The 15,838-nt window shown below is 67.2% G+C and overlaps 3 protein-coding genes across 6 annotated transcripts; all 3 read right to left on the bottom strand.

The window, feature by feature from the left end:
• Positions 1-6,005: 6,005 nt before the first annotated feature.
• VPS25 (vacuolar protein sorting 25 homolog) lies at positions 6,006-8,957 on the bottom strand. The gene is made up of 6 exons (XM_087770594.1): positions 8,838-8,957; positions 8,503-8,648; positions 8,366-8,419; positions 7,843-7,931; positions 7,236-7,311; positions 6,006-6,684 (listed from the first exon to the last, which is right to left on the bottom strand). The coding sequence occupies exons 1-6, from the start codon at positions 8,882-8,884 to the stop codon at positions 6,572-6,574; spliced, it is 525 nt and encodes a 174-aa protein (XP_087626720.1). The 5' UTR covers positions 8,885-8,957; the 3' UTR covers positions 6,006-6,571.
• Positions 8,958-9,255: 298 nt separating this feature from the next.
• Positions 9,256-12,344, bottom strand: RAMP2 (receptor activity modifying protein 2). The gene is made up of 5 exons (XM_087769808.1): positions 12,205-12,344; positions 11,924-12,074; positions 10,737-10,847; positions 10,254-10,356; positions 9,256-9,806 (listed from the first exon to the last, which is right to left on the bottom strand). Exons 2-5 carry the CDS (start codon positions 11,982-11,984, stop codon positions 9,551-9,553), a joined length of 531 nt encoding a protein of 176 aa, XP_087625934.1. The 5' UTR covers positions 11,985-12,074; positions 12,205-12,344; the 3' UTR covers positions 9,256-9,550.
• A 1,066-nt stretch (positions 12,345-13,410) lies between these two features.
• On the bottom strand, positions 13,411-15,375 carry LOC148054233 (uncharacterized). Of its 4 annotated transcripts, none has more exons than XM_087769807.1 (5): positions 15,182-15,375; positions 14,691-14,729; positions 14,488-14,514; positions 14,017-14,158; positions 13,411-13,896 (listed from the first exon to the last, which is right to left on the bottom strand). In XM_087769807.1, exons 1-5 carry the CDS (start codon positions 15,234-15,236, stop codon positions 13,536-13,538), a joined length of 624 nt encoding a protein of 207 aa, XP_087625933.1. In that variant the 5' UTR covers positions 15,237-15,375; the 3' UTR covers positions 13,411-13,535. The 4 variants fall into 4 exon arrangements, with proteins under 4 accessions (XP_087625933.1, XP_087625932.1, XP_087625931.1 ...); XM_087769806.1 differs by having other exon boundaries at positions 13,411-13,923; XM_087769805.1 differs by having other exon boundaries at positions 13,411-14,158.
• Between the last annotated feature and the right edge of the window lie 463 nt (positions 15,376-15,838).

The following is a 15,838-nucleotide window of genomic DNA, read 5'->3' on the forward strand; positions in this document are numbered from 1 at the left end:
GCGCTGCCCGCGCCGTCCCGGGCAGCCATTCCTCTCCGGGTTACTGCGGTCCGAAATCCTGAAATTAGGGTCATGCAAATAGGAAGATACGAACGTGTGTGTCAGCCCCGTGCGAGCCAAAAGCCCGGACAAGAGCTTGTTGTCTCTCCAGGTTAAAGGAGGAGGTTGTTCTACCCGGTGAGGCTGTTTACACAAAACACAAAGCAATTGAGGCTGGCACTCATTTCTTTTCCCTAAGGTCAGATTGTTTCTACTCGATCATACCGGAAACATTAAGGAGAGGATCGACGCAGGAGCCCAGCCATGTCCTCCTCAAACGCTAACCTGGCACATGCAGCGTGACGCTGGGTGATCCGGGGCTGCGGGATCCGCGGTACAGCTGCAGGCCACGTCCCGCACAGCTGCAGCCCCTGTCCAGCAGGCGGAGGGAGAAGCATTTAACGAAACGTTGTTCCTACAGAAGCCCTGGCTAGGCTGAGTGTCCCAGGGCCAATCTCCCGCGCAGGCAGGCTCTGCTCCTGCCTCATGAGCCCGCTCGTCCAGCCCTGCTCTCTGGAGGAGCCAGGTACCACCTCCCCAGGGAGGGCTGCGACCGACGCATCCTTGCCGCGAGCCGCTTGCCTGCAGCACGGGCTGGTGAGCAGAGAGCGGTGACCGCATCCTCGCCCAGCCCTGCGCTCCCTGGAGCGTGCGTGGGGCACGGTCCCGGGGGAACAGCCACCGCTGGCTGAAAGCTGTGTGTTCTGTGCCTGCCCTGCCGCAGGGCTCTGCCTGCTGCCTGTGGGAGAGGCGGCTCCCAGCCGGGGCCCCGGGCATCCCTGGCTGCCGGAGACAAAGGGCCGGGACAGATGGCTGATGGCTGCAGTGCTCACATCGGCCCTGGCGTAGGAGACTCTCGTGTTGTAAGATGCGACGCGGTTTGACTCAGCTCTGCCAAACGAGGGGCTACGTTCGGATGCGCCCTGCCCCAGACCTGCCCAGAACCTGGCTGCTTCTCGACAGACCCATTGCCGGGAAGGGGTGCACCCCTGCTCCCCTCACAGCCGTGGCTCTCGGGCTTTCCCGCTCCTGTTGAGCTCTCCTCCAGCACCTCGCAGGCTGCACAAAGTAAGGAGCCCACGCAGGAGCCGGACGATTGCTGTCCCAGCCTGGCAGGGCAGGAGGAGGCATGCGAAGAGCCGTCCTTCGGCGTCTGCCTCTCCTCCAGAGCACATCACAGGACGCGAGGCTGCAGTTTCACTCATGTAATACGTGTCAGGCTTAAAAACCTCCCCGCTTAAAAAGTAATTGCTTTTATTTTTATCCTGTCCTGACTACAGCTTCCAGCAGAGGTGGAGATTTCAGTCCTTCCCAGCTGAAAATCCTCAGCCTGATCCACGGGATGGGCAGCACCGCGTCTCCTTCTGCAGCTGCCAAAGCAGAGGCAAACCTGGCAGCTCAGGCAGCGGTGGGGCCTCCGCAGGATCGATCCCAGCGCCGGCCAGCGCACGCTGAGGGCTTCCTAAATTAAACAGGAAAACAGATCTGTCCTGGGAGCACAGGGACAGGCGTGTGCTCCAGGGGCGCTCGGCTCGGCTGTCCCCAGCCTGGGGAGCGCAAAGAGAGAAAACCGGTCCCAGCTCCTCACTCCCCGCGCACAGCATGGAGCAGGGCGGCCGCAGGATGGGCCCGGCGCCTCTGCGGCGGGGGCCCGAGGGCGGCCAGCCCCGAGCTGGGGAGGGAGACCGACCCCACGCAGCTCCGAGCGGCAGCATAGCCCCGGCCACCCAAAACGCTGCCCAAGCCCCGGGGCTGGCTCTGCGGCCGCCCCCACGCGGGGGTCCCTGCCAGGGGCCCCGCGCTGCCCAGGCACGGGAACACGGCCCAGGCTGGCAGGAGCCCGAGCTCTTCGGCGAGACACGGAGCCGGGCAGGGATCTCGGCTTGGTCTCTGGTAGGCTCGTGTCCCTTTATCGAGTATTTTCATCGCGAAATGAGATGCCTCAGAAGATCCCAGAGGAGCAGAGGATTGTCCTGGTCCCGGTGAGGCCCCTGCCGACGGGAGAGGAAATTAGGGGCGAAGTTTGATCCGACGGCTGCCCTCCTGCACCTCCCCAGCGAACGGCCCGAGCTTGGCAGGCGGAGGCAGCTAGGGCAGGGGCGCGGGTCCCCTCCCGACCTGGCCCAGGACACCCAGCTGGGGCCAGCGCGGCCTGAAACCAGCAAGCTCCTGCCCTCCATCAGCTGCCCGGCGCAGCGCTCCAACGGCGCCTGCAGCTCCCTGGCCGTTATCAGGGTGACATTTCTGGGCTGCAGGTGCCAGCGCCAGCCCTTCGCTTTGAGGAACCGCTGCAATCAGGCAACGTAACCCATTTCTCACTTGCATTTGGCTGCCAGGAAGAGAACAGGGGACCGTGTAATCGCTCTCCTTGGGATTAGATCACGGATCAAAGCCCTGCTCAGGTCCCTGCTCCAGCGAGCCCTGCCAGGAATTGCCCGTTCTGATCCCGGAGCTCAGGGCAGGATCCCGGAGGGGCCAGGACGCGTCCGAACGTAGGCGTCCCCGCAGACGGGGGATGCGCAGCTCGGGCTGCCCGTCCCAGGAAGGGTCGGAGCGGAGGAGGGCTCTGCAGCAACCCAGGGCTTGCTTCATGGTTGGCTTCAGCACCCATGCCCACGGGAGCTCCCGGCCCCCTCCTGCCGCGTCCGTCCTTGCCCCAACACCCACGAGTTCAGGGAGGAGGAGATGTCACCCAAACCTCAGCTGTGGCTGTAACCCCAGGCAGATAACTTCTGTAACTCTGGGCTAAGGAAATCCTCAGATGTAACCCATGTGCAAGTTCATCCCAACATATAAATTTATCGAACTGAAACAACTCTTGCTCTGAACTAGCCTCGTTAAATAAAATACCTCCCGGCGTTTTTCCTTCCCCAAGCAGCGGGACCCAAGCGTGCACGGCCCGATAGCGCCTTATCTCAGCACCAGGCCCCCGAGCTCCACCTCGCTCTGGCCAGCGAGCCCTAATCGCTGTGGCCAGACGCGGCAACGACCTCAGAGCGGCCACAGGCCAGAGGCAGGGGGCTGCGCCAGCCTCCCCCCCGCAGAAACCCCCCCTTCGCCGGCGAGCCCCTCCACGGGGCTGCACGGCCAGGCTCGAAGGCACCTCTGGGTAGCTGGAGCCTGAACCGTGCCCGTGATGGCACGCCTGGGAGCACAGAGACGTTTGGGTTTTTAAACGCTGTAATGCCAAAACTCCCCATGCAAAGGGATCGGCCCCGCTGCAGCGGCGGGGCAGGCGATCCCCTGCCGCAGGCAGCGCCGGGCAGCAGGCAAGGGAGCTGCCCGGCCGGGTCTCGGCCGTACCCTGTGTGAGCACAGGCCACCCCTGCCCTCGCTTTGCTCCGGCAGCGCCTGCAGCCCTCACCGCGTCTGAAGCACCGGGAAGAGGCAGGACTGCTCCCGTTCACGGGAACGTCACGGCTGGAGGCTGCCCCTCTCCCTCTGAGCAGCCTCATTACATCTCCTTCGTCCCTACCCAGCACCCGAGGGCTTCCACACCAGAGCAGCCTCACGCAGGACCTCTGGGCTGGCTCTGGTGTCCCAGTCCCACGATTACATCCTCAAACGCCATGAAGCACTGAATAAAGATAAAGAGGCCGGTTTCAGAGGGCAATTACAAGGCTCTGTTTCACCTGCCGCAGGAGCTCACGCCACCACGAGATACAAATTGCCACCGTCCCCCGCAGAGGGAACGGCCAGGGAGCATCTGCTCCCTCCAGGGTGGCAGCACCAGCCGGCAGCGGCTCTTCCAGTGCCAGGACCCATCCCACCGCCCCAGGCAATCGCCGGCAGACAGCAGCGTCCGCGAGCACCTCGCTGCTGCTGCAGCACTGCCGCGGCGCTGGCACAGGGAGCGGACCCCCAAGGACCTCGCAGGCACGGCTGGACGCGACCTTTTGTAACCAGCCGAGAGGGTGCGGAAAAAGGAATTTTACACGATGTTCATTCTGGAAGGAGGGGACGTACTCTCCCTCCTCCTCTCGCGAAGTAAGCGACTAAGTAGGAAGCCGAAAGAGAGCAGTGAATCATTGCCAGGAGCGCCTTGGAAGGAAAAAGGCTGGTTTTAGGCTTATCTAATGTCACATCAGCCATTTCCTAAGAAGGGAGCAAATTTAATTAAGAACACAGACTCACTCAAGGACAGCCAGGTTACATACAGCACACGCAGCTCAGAACACAATGCTGACAGGTCGGCATCATGCATAGAGAGCACGAAATACAAACATCCCAGGCCTGGCTGCTAAAGGCTTGTTATTCGGGATCAAACACAGATGCCGTCAGCACAGAACAGCCAGCACAGAAGCACAGCTCGCTGCCGGGGTACAACAGCAGCAAGAGGAAAGGGCGCAGCAACGAGAGAGGGAAGAAACCAACGTGGGCGGCACGAAGGAGGAAGAGGCAGATTTCAGACATCGAAACAAGCCCAGGGCAGACACTGGTAGCGGACGATTTCTACACAGAAACTTTCTGGGCTGCAGAGAGGGAGGACCCCTGTCCCACCAGCGAGCCGCGGGTTGAGCGGAGCCTGCGCCAGCTGCGGGGACAGACGCGCTGCCTCTGCCGGTGCACGCCGCCGGGCTCCCGGCACAGCATAGCCTGCACCAGCCTTTGCTTCTGCAAACGTGGCTGGCAGCGGCCACGGGGAGCTGGGCTTCTTCAGCCCCCATCAGACGTTCCCCAGTGAGACAGCGCACGGTGGCACCAAGGCAGCTCTTTGTGTCCCCAGCGTGTCCGTCCCCGAGGGCTGCCACCTCCGCCCTCTGCCCCCAAACCTCAGCTCGGGTGGGGACTCGGCCCAGGCTGTCAGAACCGGCACCCGAGAGCAGGGCACGTGAAAGCAGCCCGGGCTGTCCCCAGGCTTCGGCGGCGCCAGTGGGAGCAGGGCAGGCGTGCGCACCGCAGCTGCGCCACCCCATCTGCTCACCTACGGCATCTCAGCGCTCGTAGGGATGACGGTCTCCAGAAAGGATCAGAGACCACGTTAGCCCAGCGTCAGTGACTCGGCACGAGCGCCGCTGGCGCCTTTCTCCAGCAGAGAGGTGCTGGCAGACAGGAATTCCTCGGCAGCATTGCTGTCACCGGCCGAGAGGAACCCTGGCCACCAGCCTCCAGCTGCAGCTCCAGAGCCCAGATCAATCAAGCCAGCACATCCCGCTGAGTTCAGGTCAATGGGCTCCAGCTACAGAAAGGAAATTTTTAAATTTCACACCCACAAACTCAGCCTGGACTCCAGCATCTTGTCTACACTGAAAATTACCTACTGTCGACGAGGGGTGTCAGCAGCCCTGCAGCTGAACCAGTGCCGAGGCGTCCTCCGAGGGCAGGGCAGGCAGGACGAGCCGTTCGGCACCAGCTGGGCACAGACGGCTAAAGCTGCTGGGGAGCAGGCGCCGTCCGCTCCGCCGGATCCCCGGCACGACCACGCCGGCTCTGATCAAAGGTCGCTCCAGCGCAGCACCCACCTCTGCCCGCACCAAGCGCCGAATGCTCGGGCAAAGAACAGGAAAGGCAAGCGTGGTCCTTCCCCGGCACAGCTGTCCAGCTTCCACTGGCCAGCGATTCAGGATTTACTGGGTCAAATACTGTACCTGGGTCGTGGTTTCTGGCAAGCTGGGTACTTTGTTATCAGCACCGAGAATCTAAAGACTTAGTCATACCCTCTACCAGCCCCTCCGTACAGAGCTTACCCCGCCACCCTGCAACAAACCCACCAGCTTTCAGTGGACTGCACGTGGAAATGAACGCTGCCCTGAAGACAGGCAAGGGCCCACGCGGTCCAGAGCTCGGGCGTGTGGGAAAAAAGCGCTTGTGCTGCCCGCGTCCCCCTTGGATGGGGCGGCTCGGCAGGCCTGCCCTCTCCCTGTGTTCGTCGGGGGCAGTAAGGAAACACAGCTGAAGGGCAAGACTCTGGTACGCTGCTCTGTTTTGTTTCTGATGGAAAAAGAGACAGACGAAAACACCCAGGCTGCTCTATAAATACATCTCCTTTTAATTACTTCCAATTAGTTCCTTGGCGCCCACCCCCACCCTGCTGCACAGCCTGCTTCGCAGCAAGCACAGGTCGTTCTGCCACTGAGCCCTTCCACCGCACAGCAGCGACGGCGAGTTCCTCGTGCTCGCTTCCGCCCCGCTTGGCGCCGCAGCGGGGACGGCAGGGCGCAAGCACACGGCTGGCGGGAGGGGAGGAGGTGCCCTTCGAGGCCGAGCTCCAGAGCCAGCCGAAGAGTCCGCTCTGTGGCCTTTGCGGCAACGGGATCAGCAACAGGAGCAGCCCCATTATTTCACTTCTGGGTGGTCTCAGAACTGCCTAGAGCTGCTTTAGCCTCTCAAACGCAATCAACAGGGAGAAAAGACAGAGGATCTCTGAATATTTCTAAGAAGTCATGTCTTTGGAAGGCTTTGCAGATTCTCCTTGCCTCAAAAAATCCCGAGTGTGCAGCTGCTTGCAGTCACGGCTTGAAACCAGGCCAGGAGAGCGAACCTGCACAGCGAGAACCGCTTCAACAGCCGGGGAAGAGGGGAGGGGGTCCTATCAGAAGAACTTGACGCCTCGGCTGTCGTCCAGCGTGATAATTTCAGCCTTGTGCTCTTGCTGCAAGGCTTGCAGGGCACGGAGCAGCATAGCCTCATCTAAGCCGTGGAACTCTAGGGAAGGACAGAGATCCCCATCAACGGGGGGGAAAAAAAAAATCACATCAGGAAACGGACAGGCTTGCAAAGTCCCGGGACTGGCGGCAGTGAGGCAGAGGGCTCTCAGGAGCCCCTTTCAGACTCCAGCGCCGTAACACTACGGCAAGCCCAGAGTCACGGCTGCACTGACAGACTCATCGCTGCATCGGGAACAAAGCCTGAAGGTCAACAGCCAGAAGGGAACGAGTCCCAGCAGCCTCAAAGGCCGCGCAGAATTTCGGCATAAACCCAAGACACCCCGCACCTCACAGCAGACAAAGGGCTGGGCACTAGGGAGGCTTGGGGGCGGAGGGGTTAAAACGCAAACAGCGATAACGAAGGGAGATGTTCGCACCAAGTGGTGCAAAAGCCCTCAGAGCGGCATTTGCCAGCGGTGATGAGTGTGAGCTTGCATAAGCGATTTTAAAATATTTAATCTACAAACTCTAACCTGACAATCAACTGTTTACGCGCTCAAATCAAGTGTGCTCTGTAAAGCTGCTCCGGAACACGACACACGACATTACCTTCATTCTCTGTATCATCTCCGTTGGCTAACTCGTACAGCGTGAATACAGAGTTGGTCAAGCCGTTCTTCGACACCTGGCAACATAAAAGCAATACAGCAAATCTCGTCCGTGTGATTTAACATCCTGGGCACGATCGCTCGTACACCTCAGCGCAAGCGACGTGGAACGTGGACAGCACTCGATGAGCAAAAATACCCTGGAAACGCTCTGGGGCTCTGGAGAGTCAAGAAATGATGCCTAAGGAAACTAAGACGTTCCCTTCCCTGCCCCTCTGCTCTTTTTGCCCACGTGTTTTGCAACGAGGACTTGTGCCATACGAAGGCAACGCAGCAACGCTGCTCTGTCCCCACTATGGAACAGCCAGCTGCAGCGGGAGCGGATGACTGCATCCACTGCTCAGACTGCACCTTACAGCGAGGAAAAAGCTGTTAACATCTCTACACTTCTCTGCAACAGAGAGAAATGGAAGAAGAAAGGTAAAAGCAACGAGGAAGTAAGAAAAAAATATAACAGTGGTCTTTTTCACAGATCGCAGCTGATACCACCCGTCCTCCCGGGCACAGAAAGCCTGGGCTGCGGGGCGGGACGGCGTCTGCGTTCTCACCCACTGATAGATGAGCTTTCCCCATTCTTCTGGTCTCCTCCACATGATCAGAAAACTGGTTTTGTTCTTATCTAACCATTCCAGGTTCCCTAGAATCAACAAGGAAAAGGCATTTAATCAGAGCACAAGTCTACAGCAGCGATCAAACCTGCAGGTTTCACGACACGCGCTGGACATTACGCCCACAGGCGGCTGCCTCTCCCCGCCCCGCGACTGCTGACGCCAGCGTCCGAAATACCTCTGCGTGCACAGAAACTGCCCTCTCTTTCGAGCCCCCTCCTCCTCCCGCAGCTCAGCCTGCCCCGGGCAGGCAGCGCTTTGGCTCCCGCCACGCCGGGGAGCCGCGGGCAGGGGAGGCCCCTGGGCGGAGGCACGGCCCCACCGGGGGCTGGGCTGGGCAAGCCCCGGGGCCGGCGACCGGCAGCGGGACGGGGCCTGCCCCTCCTGCTCTGCTAGCTACGGGTCGGGCACCGGCCGCAGGCGGGACGGACACACGGACAGACGACAGAGGGAGGGCACCCACCGTTCTTGCGGAGCTCCTCCAGCACCACCTGGATGGACTCGAGCGGGAGCTTCCCTGGGCGGGGGTTAAGGAGGCGCAGACCGAGGGGGCGGGGGGGGGGGGGGCACGGGGCGGCGGGGCCGGGCCCCAAAGGATACGCTGGAGGCGGCGGTTGGCGAAGAGCGGGCTGTCCTGGGCCTCCCGCACCGTCATGGCGGGCAGCCGGTGCCGCTGGCTGTAGGCGAGCGCCAGCGCGCACCAGGCCGAGAGCTGCTTCTGCCGCGTCTCGCCGTTGGGCTGCAGCCTGCGGGGCTCCGCTCAGCGGCCGGGCCGGGGCCGGGGCCGGTGCCGGGCGGCTCCGCGGGGGAACCCGGCACACCCGGCCCGGCCCAGCCCGGCCCCGCTCCCCCAGACCCACTCCCCCGGCCCCGGCCCCGCTCCCCCCGCCCCGGCCCCGGCCCCGGCCCCGCTCCCGGCACCGTCCCGCGCTCACGTGAAGAAGGGCGGGAAGCTGTACTGCCAGGGCCACGCGAAGCTCATCGCCGCCACCGGAACCGCCGCCGCCGCCGCCTTCCGGCCCGCCCCGCCCCGCTTCCGGCCCGCCCCGCGGAGCCCCGCCCACCCACGGGGCCACGCCCACCCGCAATCCCGCCCCGGCGGAGCCTAGCCCCGCCCTCGATAAGCCACGCCCCCTCGCGAAGCTCCGCCCCCGCATAGCCCCGCCCCGCCGGGACGGCGCCGGCCCGCTGCCCGCTGCGTTCCCCGCCGAGGGGTGCGGGCTCCAGCCGCGCCCAGCGCTGCCGTCCCGCGGCGAGAAGCCGCCGGCGAGGCCGTGCCGGGGCGGTGGCGGCGGCGGGAGCGGGCCCGGGGGCCGCGGCGGGAACGAGCGGCGGAAGAACCGGCGCCAGGCGTGGGGGAAGAAGCGTTTAATCCCCAGCCGCGGGGCCGGCGGTTGAGCGGGGAAGGGGAGGCGCCACCGGGGCCACGGCGGGAACCGGCCACCCCGGCAGCGTGTGCCGGGAGCCCCCCCGGGGCCGCTTCAGCAGCCGGTGGCCCCGCAGCCCGGGGGGGGCCGGGAAGCCTGGGGCAGCGCCCGGGCGCAGGACCCCCATGGCCACCGCTGCCCGCGTTCCGCCTGCTTTCTGGCCGCTGCGGGCAGCGGGGCGGCGTGGCCGGCGATCGGCCACGGGTGGCCGGCCAGCGGCGCTAGGGCTGGGCCTTGCCGTCCTTGCTGCGCCAGATGACCAGGGTGACCAGGAAGGGGATGAGGCAGATGGGGGCGATGATCATGGCCAGCAGCACGTCCTCGGGCGGGTCAAAGTAGACCTGGTGCTCCAGGGTGCAGTTGTGGAAGTAGCGGTGGTGGCTCTGGAAGATGTACTGCTCCGCCAGCGCATTGGGGTAGCTGTAGTGCAGGCTGTCGGCGTAGCCCTCCAGGCAGGCCTGCAGCGAGCTGTAGGGCCTGGGGAGAGAGCCACGGGGCGCTGGGAGGGGACGTGGAGGTGCGGGGGCACGGGCGGCTGCGGGACACCAGAGGCAGGGACCCCCCAGGCGGCCCCAAGCCGCCCCTGGCCCAGCAGCACCCCCGGACCGCCCAGGGCTCGCCCTGCGCCCCGCTGCCTGCACCAGCCAGCCCCACGCAGGCAGGAGCTGCCGGAGGGGCAGGTGGCCCTGGCTCCCTCGGGCTGGTGGCCAGTCAGCATGGCCCGGGGGCTCTGCCCCCATCAGACACTTTCCGCTGTCTTGGGAGCTGCTCCCCTCGTGTGGCCATGGGGACGGAGGGGCCACAGGGTCCCCACGTGTGGCTTCCCCAGCCAGGGACGTCCCCGGAGCCGGTCAGAGCCCCTGTCCCCCCACGCTCCCACGCCCCTGCCCAGGGGGGCTGTCCGGCCGTCCCGCCAGCCCGTACCTGCTGATGACTTTCCACTCGCACAGCTCCGATGCCCTCACGTTCCTCATCAGGTCAACGAAGAACTCCCAGCACTTCTGCGTGAAGTTGGCGTACATCTCCTCTGCAGGGGAAAGGCGCTGAGCGCGGGCAGCACGCCCCTGCCAGAGGCCGTCCGTGCCTGTGGCTGCCAGCCCATGACACCCAGCACCCAGCCCATGCCCAGGCCGGCGGGGAGGACATGGGCTTGGTGGGGGGCCGGACCCCACAGCAGCCCCGGGGCGATGCCCGGGGGGCACAGCAGGAGGGCAGGCTGCTGCCAGCTGCCCCCACTGCAGCCAGCACCAGGGAGGGCTCTGCGGCACAGCCCGGCTATTTTGGGGATGGACAGAGAACGCGTGGCCAGGGGAAAGGGGGGGCCACCCTGCGGTGCAGAGCCAGCCCCAGCCAGGGCACCGTCGGCCCCACGGCGCTGCCTGGCCCTTGCCGAGCCCTGGCACTCACCCACGAGCTGGGCCGTCCAGTTGAACACGACCACAGGTTGGCTTGTCCTGGCATCCTGGCCGAAGCCCTCTGCCTCGGCGCCCGCGTGGCAGAGCCCGGTCCCCAGGAACGCTGCGGAGGGGGGCGGACAGGGTGAGCAGGGGACAGGAGCTGGCAGGGCCCGGTGCATGGGAGCTGCCCCAGCAGAGGCCGGGGTCTGCAGGAGGGAAACGGTTTTGGGTGTCCCTCAGGGGCCGCGGGAGCCGGCGGTCAGGGCGCGGGGAGCTGTGCTGCCCAGAGCCCGGCATGCGCTGGGGCCAGGGCATCCAGCCCCCCAGTACAGGCAGGGGCTGTGGGGAGGGGGCCAGCCAGGCTGCGGGCAGCTGCCCAAAGGCTCGGAGGGCCTGCGGGCCGTGGGTCACAGCACGGGGGTGAGCTGTGCCCCCCCACCCGTGGGGAGCCAGCGCGGGGGCCGCCCCATGGCCCCGGGTGGCTGCACTGCGGCCGCATGGAGCTGGGGCAGGAAGAGGAAGCGCTGGCCACGGCGCAGCACTGCTGGAGATCCCCTCCGCCCGCCGTCTGTCCCACACCCGGCACGGCCCACCATGGGCGTGGGGCATGTGCCTCCCCCACCCCGCCAGCCGCTTGCCCGCCACCTGGCCCACCGGCCCGAGGAAACCGCCCCGTCCATCTTCCGCCCTTGGCCGAGGGCCCACGGCGTGGGGCGGCGATGCCAGTCGCGTGGTGAACCGCCCCAGTGGGCCCTGCTGGGCCGCTCACGCGGAGCTCCCGCATGGCCATGCACTGGCCAGGGGTGCTCCCGGGCTGGCACGGTGGCTGTGGCAAGAGCAGCCCGCCCTGTCCCAGTCCCTGTCGCTGTCAGCCCTGTCCAGCCCCTCTCTGTCCCAGCCCAGGGCTTCGCAGGGCTCCCCAGCCGTTCTCACGGGTCATTCACAAAAAGATCGGGGATGAGCGTGGTGGGGGATGTCCCGCAGTGCCCGCCGGCCACCGGCCCCTGGCCACACAGGCGACGGCTGCCCCAGCCGCTGCCAGGCTGGCCCCGTGCCGGTGGGCAGCGGGCTGGGCTGAGCCGAGACCCCGGCCCCGGGCCCCACGTGCGGGAGGGCGGCCGCGTGCGGGGCGGCGCGAGGCACGGAGCCTCCCGCCGCCAGCAGCCAGGGCCCCACGGCCGCCCCCCGCGCACTTACCCCAGAGCAGCAGGAGCCCTCGGGAGAGCCGGCCGGAGCCCGTCTGCATGCGCGGTGCCATCCTGCAAAAGCCTGCCGGCTAACGACCGGGACAAGTATTTCAATGGAAATAACAGGAAGCAACTCCTTTCCTCTGACAGGGGCAGTTTGACTACAGGAGACGTGTGAAAAATGAGATTGCTCAGCGCTGCTTTAAAGCGGCTCTCCCGGCGGGACCCCGCTGCCGCGCGGTGCTGGCCCCCATGGGCATCGCTCCCGCGCCCCGGTAGCCCGTGCCTCACCCGGCGGCCCAGAGGCTCCGTTCCCCGCACAGCACGTCCAGTTTTACGAGGCCGCTATTTGTTTACTTGTGTATTTCTCTTTAATCCTGTCTGGGCTGGGTTGTGAAATCCCTCGTCTCCTGCGTGGAGGGCAGGCAGCCCGGCAGCCGGGGGGAGTGGACGGGGAAGCGTAATGTCCCCGGACAGGCGCTGCCGCCCGGCGCAGGGGTGGCAGGGGGACCCACGGCCCCAGCACCGTGGCTTCTGGCTCACCCGGGCACCTGCCCCACGGCCGGCATCGCCGGGGCAGCCCTGCCGCCGGGGAGGGAAGGGTGGTGGCGTGATCTGCCCGCGGGTGCGAGGCCAACGCAGGCGGGGAAGCGGGGAGCGGGCAGAGACTTGGCCACGGTTGCCAGTCCTCGGCCCCAGCGCCTTCCTCCCGCAGCGCCCAGCCTGGCGCCCGTCCTGCTCTGCCAGAGCCCCTCACTCCTGGCGCAGCTCCCGCCTGTGGGGCCCGCATCCCCCTGCAAAGCAGCGCTGCCGAGGACGACCCTGGCCCCGTGGGTCTGCAGCGTTCCCACCCGAGGAGTGGGCTGAGGCCCGGTGAGCTCATTTCACCTCTGGCCCGGGGCAGAGTGCGAGCCCAAAGCTTCCCCTTTAACAGCCCGCCCGCGGGACGTGTGGAGCGTGAATCGGAGCGAGATGAAGTGCAGCTCGGAGGGACCCTCCCTGCTGCAGAAAGACGATCTCGCTGGGCTTCACGCTCCCCAACAAACGTCCTGGCAGAGCTGCCCGACCCTCCCCGGGCCGCGGCAGTCGCCGCTCCAGGGCACCGCAGGACCTTTCACGGGCAAGTGGCCGCATCTGGAAGCCATCAGGCCCTGGCACTCTGGGGGCTGCAGGGTTGGAGCCCCCCGGTTCCGCTCTTTGTTGGAGCCTCCGAGCCTCTGGCCGGGCAGCGGGAGCCTCTGCCAGGGAGACACCCAATGATCTCAGCGCGGCTCCAGGGCTGGGACGGCCACCCCCCTCCTGGGGCATCCGGAGGGGCCGGGCAGGGATGGGACAGGCAGGGATGGGCCGGTGGCTGCCAGCCAAGGCCCAGGGCTTCCCACCCCCAGCCTGGCATCCCCAGCACTCCCTGCCAGCCCCCACCCCAGAGCGCCAAGGAAGGGGCTCGGCTCACGCAGGGTCAGGACCCCGGTGCCCGGGACCCTTCTCCTGACGCTCCCCGTCACCGGGGCAGATTCCGGCATCCGGAGCCCCGGGCCCAGCCTCCCCCCGTGCCACAGGACCCGCTCCATCCCCCGGGATGCCCAGACCCCCACCCCTGCTCTGCCCTGTCCCCATCACCCTCAGCCCACTCGTCCCGCCCGTTGGTTCCCAGGGGTGGGAGGGAAGGGGGCTGCCGCTGGCCCCTCGTGGGCGTGGGGGCAGGCAGGGGCCGGGCAGCTGCCCGCTGGGGTTTGAGCCCCTTTCCAGGCTCTGCGGAGTGTGAGGGCGGCTGCAAGGGGCACGAGGCAGCCGAGCCCCATGGCCACAGCCACGGCCATCCCAGGGGGCAGCCCGCCCAGCCCGGGGGGCCTGGCCCCCGTGCAGTTGGTGAAGTATTCGGCGTGGACCTGCAGGAAGAAGGCGTCGAGGACGGTGCTGGGCCAGGGGCAGGAGAGCAGCTGGGCCAGCAGCTGGGTGCAGCCGGAGAGCTCACTGTAGGCGCTGCGGAGGGGCCGGCGTGAGGGCAGCCTGCTGGGACGGGGAACGCATCCACCACGGCGGCCCCGCAAAGGCCCCGCTCCGAGCGTGCATTCAGCACCGCCAGGGCTGACGCCGACCCACCTGCTGATCTGGTCCCAGCGGCAGCGGCTGCCCTCGGGGGTGGCCATGAGGGCGGCGTGGAAGGGGGCCCAGCAGTAGAGGGAGATCCAGTCCTGGTAGGTGTCCTGGCAGCGGGCTGGCCCCCCCAGCACCTCCGGCAGTCCTGCAGAGCACCAGCCTGACCCTGGGATGTGCCCTGCGCCCAGCTCTCCCCCTGAGCCCAGTTTGGGGGGGGGCTGTTTGGGGTCACCCCTGGGGAACCCTCCCAGCCCTGCCCAGCGTGGGACCAGCGCCCCGTTTGCTGTGCGGGAGTCCAGCACGCGGCCCTGGGGGTCCCACGCCGGGGCTGCCTGTGGCCACAGGGGCCCCATGGGCTCAGCCAAGCTGGGACCTGGGCTCTTGTGAGCCCCAGCACAGATTGCACGGGGCCCACCGAGGTCTGTGGGTGGATGGGGAGGACAGCCAGGATCGCAGGAGGGCAGCTCCACTCACCGTCCTCGTCCAGGTACAGGTAGAGACCTGGAAGGACAGACGGTGCCATCGGCGCTGGCAGGACCCACGGGACCGTGCGAGGACTGGGTCCCATCCCCCAGGGGTACGGACACTGCCTCCGCCAGCAGCAGAGCCCGCAGCCACGACGATGCCACAGCAGCTGGGGCCAGAGCCGCGCCGGGACGATGGCACCAGGGTCTTACCTTCGTCCTCGAGGTCCCCAGACTTGGCATCCCCACGCCCTGCAGCAAGGAGACACGGGGTGCCAGGGCTGCACAGCCAGGGACAGCCCCAGTGCCCAGCCGGCTTTGGGGCACGAGCCGGGGTGGTCCCAGCACTCCGGGGACCCCTCCTCCTCCTCCCGGGCCAAGCTGAGCGCAGCAGAGGCGACCGGGCCGAGGGGAGGGAAGGGGAGCAGGAGGCTCCCGGCTCTGCCCTGGCCTTTGCGGCCAGGGCAGCGCAGTTTCTGGGCAAAGACCAAGGCCTCGGGCAGGGAAGCGCGTGGCAAACGCTGCCCAGAGCATCCTGAGGGCCAGGGAGCTGCCACCCAGCATGGACGCGTTGGGACGGAGGGGAGAAAGGGGCCAGGGACCCCGTGGGGAGCCGTTGCCCGGCCAGACCCTGTGCCCGACCCCCTGGGCGCCCGCGCAGCCCCGGCTGCCCCCCGGCGGCGGCGGGTCCGGGCTGCCCTTACCCCGCTGGAGCAGAGCGAGGAGCAGGCAGCAGAGGAGCCGCACCCCGAGGAGCATCCTCCCGCGCCGGCACCGCTGCGGCCGGGCTGGGGCTGCCCGCGGGGATTTATCCCGCTCCCCGGCCCGGCCCAGCGCTGCCCGCCCGCTCCCGAGCCAATGCCCGGGAAGGTCGGGGGGACGCCGGGCTCCCGCCCCCCTGACTCAGCGCAGCTCCGAAGGCGGCAGATGCGGGCCCGGGCGGGATGCGGGGCTGCAGGACGGGGCCCCGGCCGGGGCAGGGCCCAGCACCGCCCGCTCCCCGCCGCCGGGGCCCCCGGCGCAGGAAGGCCGCCGCCACAGCCGCTTCCTGCCCGGCGCCGCCGCAGGAAGCCCGGGGCCCGCCCGCCCGCGGGGACCGGCCCCGCCACCGTCCCGCAGCGACGCGGTAGCCGCGGCCTCCGGGGCGCCGGGCCCGGCCCCCCCCCGCTCTGCGGCCCCGGCGGCGGGGGCCAGAAGGGCCGGGGCCACCGGAGCGGCTCGTCGGGGAGCGGGGCCCCGCCGGCCCGGGCTCCCCCCGGGCTCCCCCCGGGCCCGGAGGGCGGCGGAGCCGGGGCGGGGACGGGCGCTGCCCCGCCAAGCGCTTCCCGCGGGACCGGGCCGGGCCCGCAGCAGGGTCGGGC

This window comes from Nipponia nippon, unplaced genomic scaffold (assembly GCF_047370975.1).
Source record: "Nipponia nippon isolate SJK-2023a ecotype South Korea unplaced genomic scaffold, ASM4737097v1 scaffold_32, whole genome shotgun sequence".
NCBI lineage: Eukaryota > Metazoa > Chordata > Aves > Pelecaniformes > Threskiornithidae > Nipponia > Nipponia nippon.